Below are 18,225 nucleotides of genomic sequence, written 5' to 3'. Positions count from 1 at the left end.
ATTCCTGCTCAAAGCCTCCCACCTGGAACTCAGCAGCTTTCCCACTGCCACTGGTATGAGAGAGGTCTGCATACCCAGAGATCACTTGTATCTTTAAAATTAGGAAAGGCCAGCTTGGTCTTCATTAGACTTGGACTCAGGCCTTTCATTTTTTTGAGTGAATCAGCGGCACATATATTTAAACATCGCCAACTGGAGAAGTGGAGCTCACTCAGGATGCGCTTTCCCAGATGGCTAGGGATAAACACAACAGCACTTTTGATCCACAGTATAAACAGCAGGATAACACCAGCACATGGCAGTTGGGAGTTTGGCTCCATCCCAAAAAGCAAAGCAAGAAAATTCTGCTAAATCCAGCAAAAATAGCACCTCTGCTCCAAAACACAGGCATAGTTCCGTGCCTACTCCCCTCTTGCCGGCTGCTTCGGAAAGGGCTGTGCTTGCTGACTCCTCGGAGAGTCAGGCACGCCATACAGACTCTTTTCTCTCTGGAATATATTCCGATACATTCATAAATATGAACAAACAACAATACTGGTCAAAAGGAAACCTCTGCCTGCCGCATCACCAGCAGCAAGGCTGTAGCCACACTGAAGCAAACAGCAGTGTCTCAACACCTTAAGCTTCAAAACCAAGTCTGGACCTGGGTGCCTCTCTAGACCCAGCGTCTGGTTTCCACCCCGACAGCGATCCGATCGCAGTTACTTCCATGGATCACATCAGAAGTGCACTTCGTATTTCAAACCCTGAAACACCTTTTTTTATAAAGAAACTGTTTGCATGTTTAGCCACATGTTAAAAGGAGTCACAAGGACAAGCTGTGGCTTAAGTCATTTTTGTCCCCTCCTATTAGTACCGGATACAAATCCCGAAGGATACTACAGCCATATCCATCCCCTCTTTTTCAATCAGCTTATTGGCATTAAACCTTCCCTCTGCATTCAGGCTCCTCTCTCCCACCTTCCCTTTTAATCTCTATCCTCTGCGGTATGATTATAATTACAGTACAGCAGACAACTATTATAATTTCCATTGTAACACTTCCACTACAGAGGTGACCTTTGGGTTTTATTTTATTTTTCTTAAACACAGCTCCTGCTGTGTTCAAAGGCAACGCCTTGTAACTAACTGTAGCAGGGTGTGACTTGGTATCTGGGCCCTGCTGACCTTAAAAAAATGTTCTTAATCTGCCTGGTTGATGTTGTAAACTGAAATCCCACAAGCATAAAAACTGCTTGGCGAAGCAATCCTTCCAGCCAGGCAGGCTGCATCTTCTTGGAGAGCATTGCTGGTCACAGCTGGACATCTTGGCTAGACAATGATCCATGTTTGACCGGACCAGGAAATCTTGTAGATGTTGTCTAAAACCAGGGAAGTGCTCAAGAGCAAGAGGAGCTCCTTGATGCTCTCTCCTTTGACAATCAGTGGCTGCATTAACACTGACTTGATTTTCTAGGGTTCCTCTTGTGTCACCGTCATTTAGAACAGGCATGGTAAGAGAGACCTGGGACGAAACCATGTGCCTTACTAAACAAAGCAAAGGAAGGACAGACGAGTTCAACCACAGACACACAGGTATATAAATATGCTGAAAGAAACCAAGTCATAGCCTGCTCTGGAAAAAGAGGCCATCGAGTTGGGAGCTTGAAGGGGAATTACTCTCAATAGGGAAGTATTGTTAAGCTGTGTTTTTTGGCACAAATACACTAAACAATATCATTTTGCAAATATAAAATTCCCTGGCAGGAAGCACTCACTTCATGTGAACTCCTGCCCAGATCATTCCCAGGGAAGGAGAACAGCAAAACCCCAGGTCTTCATCTCTGCATGGCTTAGATGTTCCAACAAAGGCATGACCAGAAAGAACCCGCAACCCCCCTGACCCAACAGCACAGCCCCTGCACACACAGTGCTGGCTCCTCCCTCCCAGCCAAGCAGGTTAAATAACTCTCCAAAAACTGTCAGGGCTCAGTCCTGTTGCAAGGAGACGTATGGGGCTACAGGACTGGGCAAGCTTCCGACACATCGTGCGCTTGGGCTGCACGATGAGCTTCCAAGGCTGCCGGCAGAAGAGCCCGTTAGGGCTGGCTGACGGGGACTTTGAGGGTGGCCAGCAGTGCCATACAGGACCCTCTCCCATGTTTAAGCGACGAGGGAGGTTGTTGGCAGAGTTCACTGCAGGAGACATGCTAGGGAGCACAGGGTTGGGGGGAAAAAAAGGAGAATGACCTCCAATATTTGGCACTTACTCTCAATCCCCCCTTACAATTCATTGCGTCATGGAAATGTACAGTTGCCCAAACAGGCCTGCAGTTCCCTTTGTATTTCATGGATAGCAGTGGAGCCTTTCATCACTTCACACACGAAAAACACGCATGAAAGCCAAGTGAAAACACTGCTTGAGTACAAGGCCTTCAGTTTGGGACTTGCAGAAACCCGATGGCTTTGTATTTCTGTAGTTATCCCTGAAGGTTGCCAAAATTCCAGTCCAGACTGTCCCGAGACCACCAAACTAAAGACGGCACACAACCAAAGCTCCCAGAGGAAGCTTCCACTATCTATGTGAGAGGGCGAGTTTTACTGCCTTGGTGCCAGAATTCTCCTCCTCCCTCCAACCCCTTGTCTTTTGCTCCCTCCAGTCTAATAAGCAACAGCTTAAAAAAGCATATTCTGACATGCAACACCACCTGCCTCCTCCCCACCCAAAAAATTCAGATGCAAAAAACTTACTTTTCTGGGCTTAACTTTGTCTTGTAAGTCGTACTGGCCTATTCCTTTGTAACTTATTCCAAGCCACCACGGGATTCCTTGTTTATCCTGAAAAATGGACGTTCTACATGAACCAAGAGCTACTTAAGGATTACGCAATTCCATTTCATTCTGTGACAAGTACAAGTAGGTACAGAACAAGGACATTTTTTGCAAACAAACTGATGTGAAGTGGATTGCTGGGGTGAACGTTGAAACTTTGCCCCCCTGCCTTCTCAGGCGGAGGCAAGAAAGGACATGGTGGGTGTGCAAAGTGGACCAGAAAAGCGACAGTGCTGCTGAAACAAGGGGGTGTCACTCGTTGCAGGAGTGGCTGTGAGGGAGGAAGGATATGGGACAAAAAAAAAACTGTGGCCAGTGACTACATCCAGTAAAATTCAGGCATGGACAGCTGCAGGAGGAGAGAACAGCGCAAAACATTGGTGTCTCAGGTACCACAGTCATGGCCATGACTCAAAAGTAAGGAGGCATCATCTCTGCTGAACTCTTCTGCACAAAACACTTTGGCCCAGGTTCTGCTCTACAAACGGGAATAAATAGTGTATTTCCATCACTCAAAAAATATTTCTCAGCATACCCCTGCTCCAAGCACACACCCACTAATCACCTGCCACTTCAAAGTAGTCTTTTCTGCTTCCCCCCCCAATCTTGATTAGAAATGTCTCTGGGGAAACTATTAACTGCTTCGGATCTAGAAGTGATATCCAGTTTAATTAAGCTGATATGAACTGAGCTCCTGATAGGATTAGAGAAGGTTTTACAAGATTCCTTTCTGTCTTCTGTAGCACATAATGCTCTGCTGCTCTCTGGAAACAATTTTTAAAGAATATTGAAGGGGGGAAAAAAATTACAGAGGTTGAAAAATGAGGGATTTAATTCTGATAGAAGAGTACTGAATCAAACTACTCCTATAGGAATGTAATCACACGTAATAAGCTAAGCAATCACATTATCTATGGGCATTTACTAACCTTTACTCCGAAGTAATGAACTCCATATGTTGGCAAAGCTTCTACCACTTTCATGTACCTGTAGACAGATTTATAACCTATCAGATGATCTTCTCTAGAGGGAGTAATATCTATTAACATATTTTTTTTCACACATATATTCAGGACATGTCATTTATCATTTGCATATTTTGAAGGTCTTAACAACTGAAGGGCCATGTTTGCAGAAAAAAAACTTAGCATCCTGGCTCAGGGAAAGATGTGATGTTTTGGCCCACTAAAGCAAATGGGAAATCTCTCATACAAGACAACAATCTCTTATCTGAACTCAGAGAGCTGAAAGTAAAAATTCTGAACCGAACATGTGAGCCTTTTGGGAAACGCTGGCAGTCAAGACCTGCCTTTTATTAACCCATTGTGGTGTTTTGGTTACAAAGGATGGGCTCCAAAGGAGAGGGTTTATGCAGTTGTACAATGTTTCACAAGACAATTCAGGCAACCACTGATCAGACTTTTTTTTCCCTTGTTCCTACTGAAGGAAGCCCCTGAATTATTGAGACAGAGTTGCAGGCACCGAGCTACGTGAGAAAAACTGCAAGTTGTCTACATGTCATGGCAATCATCCCAGATTTCTCAGTTCGTACCATGTCCCACTGCATTTGCTTGTGGGAAGTACAGTAATATTAATGGTAAATTAACAAATAAAATTCCATGGGCGCTCTTTGCAACTTGGAAGACCTTGTTCTTTTGAAAGCCAAATTCTGAACATTGCAACAAACACACGTTTGGTTTTTTTACAGGGCCTAAGTCAAGGCTTGCCCTTCAGAGTCTGGTGTGAAAGCTAATTGATAGCAAGCAGGGTATGGAGAAGAGTCTTCCGATAAAGTAAGGTCCAAATAATTTCTTTTATATTTGAATATCTGAACGAGGACACACAACCTTAACTGGAAGCCTGTGAAATCTGAAACTTCAAGTTTTTACATATAACTCAATAAAAAAAGAATCTGACAGATACAAATGGTAAAGTTGGCAAGCAATAATGACAGCAGCCTGCATTGCCACTTCTCAACAAAAAAAAAGGGAAAAAAGGTAAAAATATCATCTTCACAAATTAGCAAGTGTCATACTCACTGAACAATGGCTTGTCCTCTGGTCAGGCCTTTAATTTGCGTATAATGCTCAATTACTCTGTCCTCACTGCAAAGCAAGCACAAAACCCAATTTAGAGGCTCAATGACTTTTTTCGTGTGTGACAGCATCTGTCGAAATTCAGAGGCCTGCTCAGCATGCAGAGAAGTGTCCCTCTGTACATTTCTCGCTCTGGTTTACATTCTGGTTCTTACTGATTGCTTTCCCACCCTTCATTAAGCAGCGTGGAGCTGCCTGGCTGATCCCTGCCATTGCACGCTGCGTTCCAGACTAATTAATGAATCGTTTTGGATCAGCCTGCTCTGCTGCAGATGCTGCTGCAGAATAATGGTACTAATTGTGTAAATTCACTTGCACATTCTAAAGGACCAAAACTTCAAAGGGTGGTTAATGCTCCATATGTTAAGATAGAAGAAGTTAAACCAGAAGTATTTTCCTTCCAGTGTATTCCCCCCGATATTTCATAGGTGAAGAAATACAGATTTGTCAGCAATGACCTTTTTGCATTTTTTTCCATTATATACTTCAACATTGTTTTAGCGGAATGCAAAATAAAATATGCATTTAAGTGTCAGACACTTGAAAGCAAAGAAAAAACCCAGCAGTATTCGTTCTGAAAAAAACAAATCATAAGCAAGTACTGGTGTACTTGAAAATCCACCAGGCGCACATCAAGCCTAAGAAACTGAAACAAACGCAGGAGTCAAACTTGCACAGAGCACATCAATTCCAAGGAAACATCATCATTGATCTATCCCAAATGCTGTGTTGCTTCACAGTAGATTCAAGTCACAAAACTGGACCTTCCTTTCTGTTTCCAGCTTTTCTAGCTTATTTTCCCCCCCCGGCCTGGTGAGGAGAGCGGCTGGGTGGGCATCGACCAGCCAGCCAAGGTCAACCCACCACAGAGGCTCCACTGTGTGACGGTTGACAAGCAAGGTCCTCTTTGCAAACCCAGGCTTGGCTGGGGCTCAGATTTCAGCTCTTTCTAACCCGTCATCCCCACATATTCTGATCCAGCAGTTTCTGATCCAGCAATTTAATTTGAGTGAACTTTCAATGAGGGATTTGCATTGGATCTTGCATTATTTATGACCTCCTAAAAACTGGAAATGCTTGAACACGAGCAATGAACTCCAAGTCCTATATCATGCAGGCTGAAAACTTTTAAAATAGTTTGCAAAACCATTTAAAAGCAATCTTGTCATTACCATTCATAGCAATAATTTACATATTAAATTAAATAGCTCACCAGTAAGCGAGTGATGGATGCTCCTGCAGTGTCTTGGTAGGAAAGACAGGCAGCGTCTTCAAGTCTTTTCTAGTGTTTTCATCACTAAAAAAAGGCAAAAAATGGCACAGAGTCACTGCTAGTGAATCACAGATGTGATCATTAGTTTCAGCAGAAGGAAAGGGCTGTATTTGCTCGCCCAGAACACGGTGCATTGCCCCATATCAGGCTGACATGGCCACGTAACTCTATAGGCCCTCTCACATGACGGTGATGTATATGGTGTCGTGCAGACTCACGCTGTAACTCATTATATGGACATGTGATGCTCAGGCCACCGTGGTGGGAGCACCGTATCAATATTTACCTTACACACACTCACTCTGTTTGCCGAGTGCAGAATGAGCCCTGAAACAGCTGCAGAAGGAAAGCCTCTGCCCAAAAGCAAGGCTCATAATGCTAATTTTTGCTCTGTCTTTAGCTAAAATCCTACCTCTAGACAATAAATTTCATGAAGCAGCATGGTATTTCTCAAGTCTCGGAGTTTAACACTGACCTGACTCAAAACAAAGGGTTTCAGTTCATATACTTTAAAATATTTTCACCGAAAATAGTTTTCCTGGACTGCTCACTCTACAGAAAGTTCAAATATTTTGGACTCCAGGCGCAGCCTGGAACGAAGTAAAGGGGGTTGAAGTATGTGAATGCAATTTGTCACAGAAAACCTCAGCAGAATATTTAAAAACCTATTTACAGGCATCAGTAAAATGGTTAATATTTTTTCCTTATATGCTTCATTAATTAATCAGCTGAAACCTGCACGCCTCATTTCTGCAGGATTTCTGCGTGCCTTTGCAGCAGCACCAACAAGCACGAACATGACTCTTATGTAAAGAATGCATCAGTCACGTCCATCAGCATCTGCCTCGACTTCTGCATCCAGGCTTTCCTTGAAGGTGTTTTCCTGCTCCCAACCTCTGTTTTCATCACATTCCACTATTAGGGATTTCATCTGAGCTACTTTCCCCCTCTTCCCTCAAAGTCAGCACCCTGTGCATCAGCAGAGCAGACCAGAGCACAGAAATCTGCTCCGTGGGCACCGTGGATCAACCTCCGCAGACGGAGGAGGTAGCAAACCCCTGCCACGTTTCCATCTCCCATAGCAGATGTCACATGGAAGGCGCAGTAAATTAAAGCTTTTTGTTCCTTGGCGAGCATGGGCTAATCGCTCTGCAAGCTTCTTCCCCAGCCCTGACAATGCGCCTCAACCCTGACTAAGAGGGACCACCCCTGGGGACGAGGAAACAGTTCAATCAACAGCCTATTTATTCTTCAACATCTTTGATGAAGTTGCCAAGAAGGGGGTCAAATTAGCACCGAGGAGCTGTCGCTGCTGAGCTTTGCCGGCCGGCACTCTTCTGCCAGGAACATGCACTTTTCTTTGCAAGCTGGCCAGCACCCAAGTGCCACGAACGGGGATAGCTGGGAAGAAAAATCGGGATCTCTCCCTCCCAACGCTCAAATACAGCCAATGCTCACAAAAGCTGAGGGGGTTTTATTCACCGCTTAAAAGCCCATTTTGATAGGATCAAAAGGCTGTAGGACATCTCAGCTTGCAGTGAGAAGGTAGATTACCAGGGTTTTGTAGGGACAGATGAAAACGCAGGCAAAGCAGACCTCCCTGAGGCCTCGGAAACCAGAGCGAAATATAAAATAAAACCCAAACCAAAAACCCAAGCCCTAAGCAACCTGGCCTGATCTCACAGCTGACTGCTCTCTGAGCAGGAGGTTTGGCCAGAAGACCTCTTGAGGTCCCTTCCAACTTCAATTATAGACTCACAGGATAATTGATTATTAAAATTAAAATTTCCTCCTATATTTACGCCTGACTCATAGCTGCAATGGCTGCTGCAGCAGTCGGGGTTGGCAGGGAAATACAGTGAAGTAGGAAAGGTTTTGGAAGGAAGCAATAACAAAATAGCTCATTTTTACCAAACAAAAGGGCTGTTCCTCTAAATATAGATCCTCAATCCACAACATTCATAATCAGAGGTTTAATGGTTGGTCTCTAAACCCCTGTTTAGAAACCTCGTTGCCAGCGAACAACAAAACGCCCAAGCGAGGGCTGAAGCACTGATGAGGCTGACGGCGGAAAGCAAGAGCCGAGCCCTCGCAGAGGCAAGAGGTGGCCCCCCCGCTGCCACCACTGCAGCTGGGTGGAGAGGTCCCAAGCTCTCCTTCGCCAGCTATTACGGGGCCAGTAACCTCACCATCACTGAGACTCTGCAAAAATGCCACGAATCCCAGCACTTGCGTCCTACCATGCCCTGAAACGCCACCTTTTGCACCATTTGTGGCCTCTAGCAGGGCTACTCACCTTCCCGTTTGGTTTTTGGGGCCCCTTGCCCCTGGACCTGGTTGAGTAGCTACTTACTTCATATCCCCATCAAATATTAAAACGAGGGCACTAGTTAAGCTTGAGTGATGAGTAGCAGCTCATCAATATGGAAACGTCCACCACTGAATTTAAACCAAGCACCGGCCAATCAGCACACCCATCTTCCGACAAGGTCTGCGGGCTCTGAGCTGGAACATCTAGTGACCAAAGGGCTGCAATCACATCTGTGCCACGACATGGGACGCATCCCTCCAACACCAACCCAGAACCACTGGTCCCAGTGCAGTTCATTAGCAGGCAGAGCCCATGGAGCTGTGACAACTGACAGCAGAGCTGGACCTTCTCTGTTCTTCTGCCAATCTATCCGACTTCTTGCAATAGCAGACAATACACTTGTATTATGAGGGGAAATTGGCCCTTGGGACTTGCCTTCCTAAAGGGACCCAACCTCATACCCTGAGGTTCAGACACACTGTCCCATCCATCTGCAGCTGGAGGGAGTCCATCAAAAGGGACTTAAGAGGCCTGAAAGTCTCTGAGAAGCCACATGAGGATTTTATTTTTTTCCTGCATAGTTTTAAGATAAAAGCATGAAACAATCCTAGAAAAATGCAGAAGACCTGGAGAAACTGGGCACAAGCTCCTTGCACACCCGATGCCTTTGGACAGGGCACGCTGGCACGCAGCAGCCCAGATCTCCCGACTGCATGCCCGAGGATTACCATTTGGGATAATAAAAGCCTCAAATGGTCCTCCCCCTCCTTCCACAGAGTTCATTATCATTTTATCTGCACCGAGGAGCCCAAGCATGTCTCTCCTTGACCTTCAGGATCACTTTCCCAAGCCCTCCAAGACCCAGCCTTTCCCCAGAGGTAACAGCTCCAGATAGCAGGAGCGACGGTTTGAATTATTACCTGTTCCTGTTTGGTTTCACAATGATCACAGGGTGATACAGAAATCACAGGGCAGACAGCCTTGGCTCCAGAGGTCCAACTGTCTACATTATCTACCAGCCAAACACACCAGTGTTGTATCTGGCGTGTCCATGGTCGGTTCTCATAAGGGCAGGAGGACTCGGCTGTCGGGATGGAGGGGCCCACTTGCATTTAATCCGACCTCTGCTATGGAGGGGGCTTCTTGACTGGTGGTTCTTGGCATAATTTCAATACATAAAACTTAAACCGCCCAGGGTCAACCGGACTGAACATTTTTTGGCAAAAGGTTTGTTTATTCCCCAGGAGAAGAATATAGGAAACTCATCTCAAGTATTTTTCCCACTATGGAGAAGAAACAAAGAAAACCAGCATGCGGACCTTTTCCTTCCTATTCCACCCTCTACATGGGAATTTTCTCTCTGGCAGATACTAAGCAGAACTTGAATCGATCTGGGCAATGTAAACGAAAAATCTACATCAGACCCTCCTCACGCCAAACCTCAGCTTGCATTCTTGGTACTGTCCATATTTAATTTTCTGTCCCAACATGAACAAATGTTGGGCAAGATGCCGTCCCCAGCAGCACGCCCTGCTCATCACTGCTGGGTCTATGGAGATGCAAGAGTGGCTTGTCTCTAAAATAACCAGGAGCAATATTTAACCATGTACCATACTATGAGTAGGAATTCCCACATTCCATCTACCATCTCTAGCAGCAAACCAGGACCAATCCCACATGCTTCCTACAACCCACTGACATTACAGTGAAATTTTAGGCATCTCGCTAAAACCCCACCAGAAATCTGGGAAGGAACCAAGCCAGACTGTGGTGGCACGCTCTGCCTAAAGCACATCACTGAAAATTAAAAAAGACTTACATATTTACGCTCCCAGAAAATACATCTTCACAGCTTGTAATCGAGTGATACAACACTCGCTGCTAGGCAAAGATTTACAGAACTGTGCTAATTAGGACTATTTGTCAATGGCTGCCCAGGCTTTTCCCCGCGCCCACTGTCAAAAACAGCTTACGCCTGTTGCTAATGCAGGTAAGAGCTTAGATGTAATGAGATGTGGTTAATGAGATTAGCATAAAACACAAGGAGCAATAGACACACCCGGAGCACCAAAAGCAATATATTGGAGTACAACATAAAAGCTTATCAGCCCACATCATCTTTGTAAATATTAACACCTTGATAAGCATAGGACTTCAGACAACTTTGAACTGGCTAAAGCGACGGCAGGCGCGTCTGCCTCCAAGAGCATTGTACAGTGATTTTCCTCTGTTCTCAAAGCCTCTTGACCTCACATAAATACTCTGGTGTTGCTATGTGATCATTAGAATAAGTCAACTCATGGGTCTTTCTGAATGTCACTATTTTGCATTCGGTTAATTCTCGAATTTTAGGCACACCACAGGTAGAATTTAGAGTGGCCTTATTTTTAGAAAATATTGACCAACCTTTCAAGTTAACCTGAAAGTTATTTCATGGGCACCTAGAAATCAGCAGACACGTCTGAGAATCGAACATGAGATACAAGGAACCACGGAGCTTCGCAGCTGAAGGACAATACAGTATTACCCTGCATCGTGAAGATGCTTCAAAAACTTTCCATTAGTTTTTTTTCTTCTTACTCTGTTCAACACATTAAGAGCTAGCAAAATAAATATATAGAAGCAGCACACAGACTAGACACTTGAAAGCCTGATGATCTAAGTTTTCAAGAGGGCTGGTCAGGTTACTCAGATGACATTAGTAATGGTCCTGTTTCTTGAGAATAACCAGAGTGCCTTTGCTATGCAACAACAAGCAATGCTATAACAGCATAAGAACATCCCGTGTTGCTGCCCACACCTCGGCCCGGTCCTAAAGCAACTTTCTAAAGTGACCAGACCTTGGGTAGCATTGCCAAGGTCTCCAGGGTGCTCCCATTTCATGCCTTCGCAGATGAGAGCCAGCAACACGGACCATCACACTGCAGCTGGGCTGCTTCAGCAGCAGGTGTCTGTTCTGTAGGCTTTTGGTTTGCTTTCAAACAAATGGAAGGGCAGAGCGTGGCAACCTCGCACTCCCATGGAGGTTGGTCTGCCTTTCAAGGTAGCGCAAGATGCAGGTGTGAGGAGGAAGCAGCAAGGCAACGGAGGGGAAAAAAATGAGCAGGGTTAAAAGTGCAAAAGGAAAAAAAAAGTGGGGAGTGGAGGGGAGGCAGAGCAGTGAAGGTACGGGGGAGACGATGGATTTAGCAGCTTTCAAGTGTGTCAGAGCAGCAGGATCTTGGCAGCAGGATTTTGAGATGTGCTCCCTGACAAATCCTCTTTTGTGACAACTGCCAGACGTTTCCCATCATTTCTCAACCTTTCAGTTTTATGGTCTGCTGGCACAGTCAAAGTTATTTTTCTATTGAAGGAAGACCAGGATCCGGAAAGGCCATGAACAAGGGGCTCCTGTTGGTCCCCACCCCCCCACCAGCTGGGAGCTTTGCCTGGGGCAGGGCTGCAAAGTCCACCACTTGCATACTGGATAGGAACCGCCTGCTCAGAAAGGTATTTGAAGGAGCATTCCTAAGAGCCTTCCAAACCCTGTACATGAAAAGGAACATGACAAGCAGTGCAGGTGGCTTTTTCAACGCCAGGCTCGTTGTACATCTATTCCCACACTGTGCTGCAGCGACAGCTTTCATTTCACAGCTCGAGAAGGACCTGCACCAAACACAAAGTGTGGCTGAGGCTGGGCAGCCCTTCCCCACGCCTAGCATGGACTGTACAACAGCCTTGGACCCGCAGGCCTGACCTCCAGCTCCAGCCCTGCTCCTTTCAGCTCATTTCATAGAATCATAGAATTGTCTAGGTTAGAAAAGACCTTTAAGATCATCAAGTCCAACCATTAACCTAGCACTGCCATCCCACCACTAAACCATGTCCCCAAGCACCTCATCTACCCTTCTTTTAAATACCTCCAGGGATGGGGACTTGACCACCTCCCTGGACAGCCCATTCCAGAGTCTGACAACCCTTTCTGTGAAGAAATTTTTCCTAATGTCCAACCTAAACCTGCCCTGGCACAACTTCAGATCATTTCCCCTTGTTCTATCACCCATTACCAGGGAGAAGAGCCCGACCCCCACCTCGCTACAGCCTCCTCTCAGGCAGTTGTAGAGGGCAATCAGGTCTCCCCTCAGCCTCCTCTTCTCCAGACTAAACACCCCCAGTTCCCTCAGCCGCTCATTGTAAGACTTGTGCTCCAGACCCCTCACCAGCTTTGTGGCTCTCCTCTGGACATGTTCCAGCAATGCAACATCTTGCTTGTAGTGAGGGGCCGCTTCTCTGCTTCCCAAGACCTCCTGACTCTCGGAAAGAATGGCAGCAGTGCCCACTGACCTCACAGGAGTTTGGTGACCCTACTTGTTGGCTTTTGGAAGATGGACCAACAGCACCAAGGAAAAAGCAACATTTCTCCCATCAGCTACATGCATGCACCTCTCTGAGGACATGGGGACCAGACAAATGAGAACATGAGCTGCTCCCAGAGCCACCTTGGCAGATGAGGCACCATTCCTATTCCCACTTTGTAGACGTGGAAGGGGTTGCTGAGGAAAGCAGTTCTCCACAGCTAGAGAAAATCTGCAACCCAAACCTGCCCTAAATTCTCAGGTCACCTTTTACAGCTCTTGATGTGAAATATGAACGTTCTGAAGATAAACCCTTTGGTCCTGGAAGAGCACACCTACCACTGGCGATGGCTCACAGTCATAGAATCATAGAATGTTTTGGGTTGGAAGGGACCCCTAGAGGTCATCTAGTCCAACCCCCCTGCAGGGAGCAGGGACACTGCTAACCAGATCAGGTTGCTCACAGCCCTGTCCAACCTGGCCTTGAATGCTTCCAGGGATGAGGCCTCCACTACCTCTCTGGGCAACCTGTTCCAGTGTTTCACCACCCTCATTGTAAAGAATTTCCTTATATCTAGTCTAAACCTATCCTGGTTTAGTTTAAAACCATCACCCCTTGTCTTGTCACAGCTGGCCCTACTAAAAAGATTTTCCCCATCTTTCCTATAGGCCCCCTTTAGGTATTGAAAGTCCCACGGATCCGGTACAGAACATCCACGTTTACAGAGCTGCTCAGCTGTACCGACGGCCCGCGTTAGCAGTGCTTCGCTATCAGACCAGACAGGAAGCAGAACAGCTCTGCTTTACCCGGGGATTTACTGCAGAGCAAAAGATGACTATTCACCAGTTGATACAATGCTTGAAGGACCCCGAACCCTTCCTCGCAACAGCAGACTGTTATTTCTAACGTTCGTGCTTTCTTCCTGTGCACACAAAAGTCAGCTTAGCCATATGAGCTGTGGGTTTTTAGCATGCCTGAGTACAGCAGCAGAGTTTAAAGCTTGTTATCACAGCCCTGCATGCTGATACAAAGATACATGGAACCACAAGAAAAATAAAGTATCCAAATAACGATAAGGACCTGACAAATCTGCAAAAGCAAAAAAGCTGAGGCTGAAAAGCTGTTGTTCCGTTTCCTCAAAGCACAAAATACACCCCACGTGATAGATCCCAACCACCACGGGAAGGAAAAGCAAGAGAGATTTATTTTTGCTTTTTTTAAAGTGAGGATGTTGTTCAGACTCAGACCAGAGCCCAAACTCCTGCTGCAGCTGACAGTGCAAGACTGGAGAAACTCTCTGCAGACCCGATAAAGTTTTCCAGGTATTCAACAGAAGGGAGGTAGATGAATTATAACACAAAAGTCATGAAATTTAATTTTACAACAGGAAAAAGCAGTGTGTTTTAATGCTGAATCTGTACTTGAGGGAGTTTCTAGGGACAAGGGGGAGAGCATCCTTTACCTAAGGCTGTGGATGCTAGGATGCTACAACAGCTACAACAGCAACGTGTCTCCAACTTGTGCCCCACACGGGAGACAATTTGGGGGACGATGAATTTTCTGGTGCTGTGCTTGCCTTGTCTCTCATTTGCTTTGGATGCAGAGCACACACAAAAGCCCCCCCAAGGTGGCTGGCTTGCACCCGCTATAGCACTGCTTCTCTGAGTTAAAATTGCCTTAAAGGGAAAGAAAACCCAAAGAAAAGAAAGGACTGAGGAGGGACAATTAAAGAGGACAAAACACAACCACCCCTTTGCTGCCTCCTTGTACAAACACCACGCATACAAAATCTAAAAACACGTGTTCCTTACCAAACTGCCACAATTATGGGTATATATTAAAAGTTACACTGCCATATACAAGTCATAAATCCCATGAGATCAGATTATTAAATTACTGAAAACATACTTTTTTCCCCTCTTCATCATAATCCTTTTTGCTCATTTCACCCATGGTGCTTCCACCTAATTCAGCCTAATTCATCTGCTACATAATAAACATACCATACAAATTCCTTGAGAGCCCTTACAGAACTGCTTTAAAATAGGAAATTGTAAAAAACAAAAAAGACAGCATTGCAGAGACTACACACGCTTTCGTCTGCCCTGAACTCTATGAATCTACAAGTAGCACCAGTAGGAAAAAATACTCTTACTGTTATAAGTCTGGCAGAAAACTGGAGTCTTAACGACTTATTTTTTTGTAATTGCACCCGGTTTACACAGTGAATTTCCACTTTTTATTGAAAAACACCAGGAGAGAGCAACATTTTTGTCTCAGAACTGGGCTCCCTGCCTGGCTCCCCTCTGCATGCTGCCTTCCCTGGGCTGCCCGTTCCTCCTGGTACACCGGGGTGTATAAACCCCCAAAATGAACTGCAGTGACTCATGGAGAAAAACGAGACTTGCACACTGCTAGAGAAAAATCACTGCAGTTTTCAACCAGCTATCTTTGAAGAGGGCATAAAATACAATTAAGCAGAGAACTCTTTGGGGAAGCGGGTATCTGATACCTGTCGAGTAGGGGAAATCTGTCATCAAATGAAATATAGATCAAACACAGCTTTCCCTCAACTTGCTTATTTACTACCTTGGCTCATTAGATGTTCCCAAATAAAGTGAAATAAATAATCAACCCCTCAGCAACCAGGCTTTAAGTTTATAAAGCTTTGCTCATCTTGTTTCAAATTAGTTCTTTATTGCTGAAGAGCAAGCTCAGGAAAGCACGCAGCTGGGTTTGACTGAGAGAGTTAATGGTTCACGAGCAAGAGCCTAGCAAGGTATTTAAAGAAAAAGTGTGCAGAGTCACAGCTGAAAGGCAAAACACACAGTGACTCACTTGGCAAACAAGCAGCTGCATCGCACAAGCAGCGCAACCACAGCACCAGTGCTGAGCACTGATTTACAGCGAGGCAGACGCAGCCCACGGGGAGCAGCAGGTCACACTAGAGAAATCCTCCGTAAATATCAGTGCATGGGCATGTTCAAAGTGCACTTGCACAGAAAAGAAAATCAAAAACTAAACCGCAGCACTGCCTATGAGAGGCACCAGATGAGAGCGAAGCCCATGGTGAGCCACCACCTCTTGTGTATCCCCTGCTGATAGGCGCAGAAGGAAATCCTCAGGGGCTGCAAGAGGCATCCAGACTGTGCTCAGGCCTTTGGCCTCCGCACAAGACCAGTCCAGATGTCCACTTTTAACCCGTCCCGATCCCAAGGGCCCTGGAAAAGAGCTTCCAGTGAACCATTTGCAACAGGCCTCCATCCCGAACAGGGCAGCCTAAGAGGAATCGTAGAATCATAGAATGTTTTGGGTTGGAAGGGACCCCTAGAGGTCACCCAGCCCAACCCCCCCACAGAGAGCAGGGACACCTTTAACCAGATCAGGTTGCTCACAGCCCCGTCCAACCTGGCCTGGAATGTTCCTAGGGATGGGGCCTCCACCACTTCTCTGGGCAACCCCTGCCAGGGTTTCACCACTCTCATTGTAAAGAATTTCTTCCTTAGATCCAGTCTAAATCTACCATAGAGCAGGTCTGTGGAGCAAAAGGGTTTGTGCTGGGGAGCCAACACCTAGTGCTGTACCCATTTCAGGGCTTGCTTTAGGCCAGCTCTAGCCCAGCCCCGCAGCTGGAGCACCCATTAGTGGCTGGCACCCACAAGGTGGGCTCCACTCATCCCACGCAGATCCACCTTGAGCCCTCCAAGACCTCTCCAGGATGCAAACCAGAGAGGCGAGTAGAAACAGCTGGGAGATTTGGTCCACATTTGTGTTTCCGCTCCAACCCCAGTCCTGGCCATGGCCACACCTGGAGTTTTGGTCATATGAACTGGTGAGATTTGCACAAACAGGCTGGACAAGTTGCCTCCGATGAATCTCAGGTGTGTCCTGTTCCCAAAGCCACCTTAATGGTGGGGTAAGCAGTGCAGCAAGCAGGTGCTTTGCTATCAGACAATCATTAACTTCTTCCAAGCAGCTATTTGCTAACACTGCCCACATTATTGTTTCCACATTCTTTTGTACCAAGAGATTTTCCAATTTGTCAGTCATCTTCCTAAGCAAATGCTACCCAAAAGCCTAATAGCAAGCACTCTTAATTAGGAGCAAATTATTAACACCAGTTTCCTGCACCTAGACCAAGCATTTCATTTTTTCCTCACTAGTTTGTAAATTCCAGAGTTTCTGAGCCAGTTACTCCATAGCCACAGTCTGCAGGGGTATCTTTCACACAAACCTCTTCCTTTTACAAACTGCATTTATCACCCACATAATGATAAACCCCGGTGCCTCGTACATGTCAGCTATCAGGAATTCATTATTTTGTCTGTGTTATGTTATACCAGTCGGGAGTTATCTTAGCAGCCCACAGGCCAGAATCAAAATCGAATGCGTCAGCTATTTAAAGAAAATGGAAGCCCTCCTCCAGCAATTTAATTAAGTTTCAGGGAGCACCACTGGGTTTTGGCCCTACAAACGTTACTGAGGAAAACATGACCCAAGCTTATCAGTCAGAAAATAAACTTTTTTAAAAGTTACTTTCCATATATAGTCCCTATAGCTAACCTGATTTTAAGAAACATTTTCCTAATGCTAGAAGGACAGCATTTAGGACATCTCAGTTATAAACTCTTTCATCAAGCCACAAAGAAAAATAATAGCATATACTCCATCTACAGCATTTTTGAGAGCAGATGCTCAGTCTGTAAACTAAAACCAGCTAAATCATTTATTTCCCAAGGAGGCAAGACTTTATACATTGCATATTTACACAATGAATAATTACCAGACCAATCTATTATTTTGCTTGCCTGTCAAGACACTAGCTTTCTCTAAAATGTAAATAAAATTTCCAAAATAAATAGAATATGGACATTTTTCCCCCCAAAACTGAACCATGCCAGCAGCTGCGACTTGAATTAAATTCTCTTTTTAAAACCCTTGCAGAGAGTTTAAAAAAACCCCAAGATTTTGTAAAATGAGGCTTGCACCTTTTTCTGTTTCATTTGCAAATAGGAGAGTGGAGGAGCGCAATTAATTACTGCAGAGTTTCACAACTACTATGACCAATACTTTGTTTCAGGTTCCAATTGCAGGAGCTGGAGAAAAACTGATAGAAATTCAGTTTAAGCAGAGAAGCAAGAAGCATTGGATCATATCATGTGGGAAGACCTTGAGATTATCAGATATTGAACTGTTGATTTGTTGGGTCAGGGCATTTTTTTTTTTTATTTGTTTTTATAGGGCCATAGATGAGCCCTGAAAAGCAAAGACAAGCAAAGCATTATATACTCCTCCTCTCGAGCAAAACGTGCCCGGTTGTGGCATGGGAAGGCAGAGCCACAGACCTGCAGCATCCCAGACCTGCTGGGAACACGGCAGCTGCAGGACCCTCGGGAGGA

General features: G+C 45.5%; 1 protein-coding gene across 1 annotated transcript in view; it reads right to left on the bottom strand.

Moving 5' to 3' along the window:
• The window catches only part of FRMD4B (FERM domain containing 4B), a 246,352-nt gene that overhangs the window by 23,812 nt on the left and 204,315 nt on the right, over positions 1-18,225 (bottom strand). Inside the window, exons 7-10 of the mRNA XM_035901411.1 lie at positions 6,121-6,204; positions 4,851-4,916; positions 3,741-3,798; positions 2,731-2,817 (exon numbers count right to left, since the gene is read on the bottom strand). Coding sequence (XP_035757304.1) covers positions 2,731-2,817; positions 3,741-3,798; positions 4,851-4,916; positions 6,121-6,204 — 295 coding nt within the window. The remainder of the gene's footprint in view (positions 1-2,730; positions 2,818-3,740; positions 3,799-4,850; positions 4,917-6,120; positions 6,205-18,225) is intronic.

The sequence above is a fragment of the Egretta garzetta genome, unplaced genomic scaffold, assembly GCF_000687185.1.
Source record: "Egretta garzetta isolate BGI_Z169 unplaced genomic scaffold, ASM68718v1 scaffold228, whole genome shotgun sequence".
NCBI lineage: Eukaryota > Metazoa > Chordata > Aves > Pelecaniformes > Ardeidae > Egretta > Egretta garzetta.
This window is presented reverse-complemented; position numbering and strand designations above follow the sequence as displayed.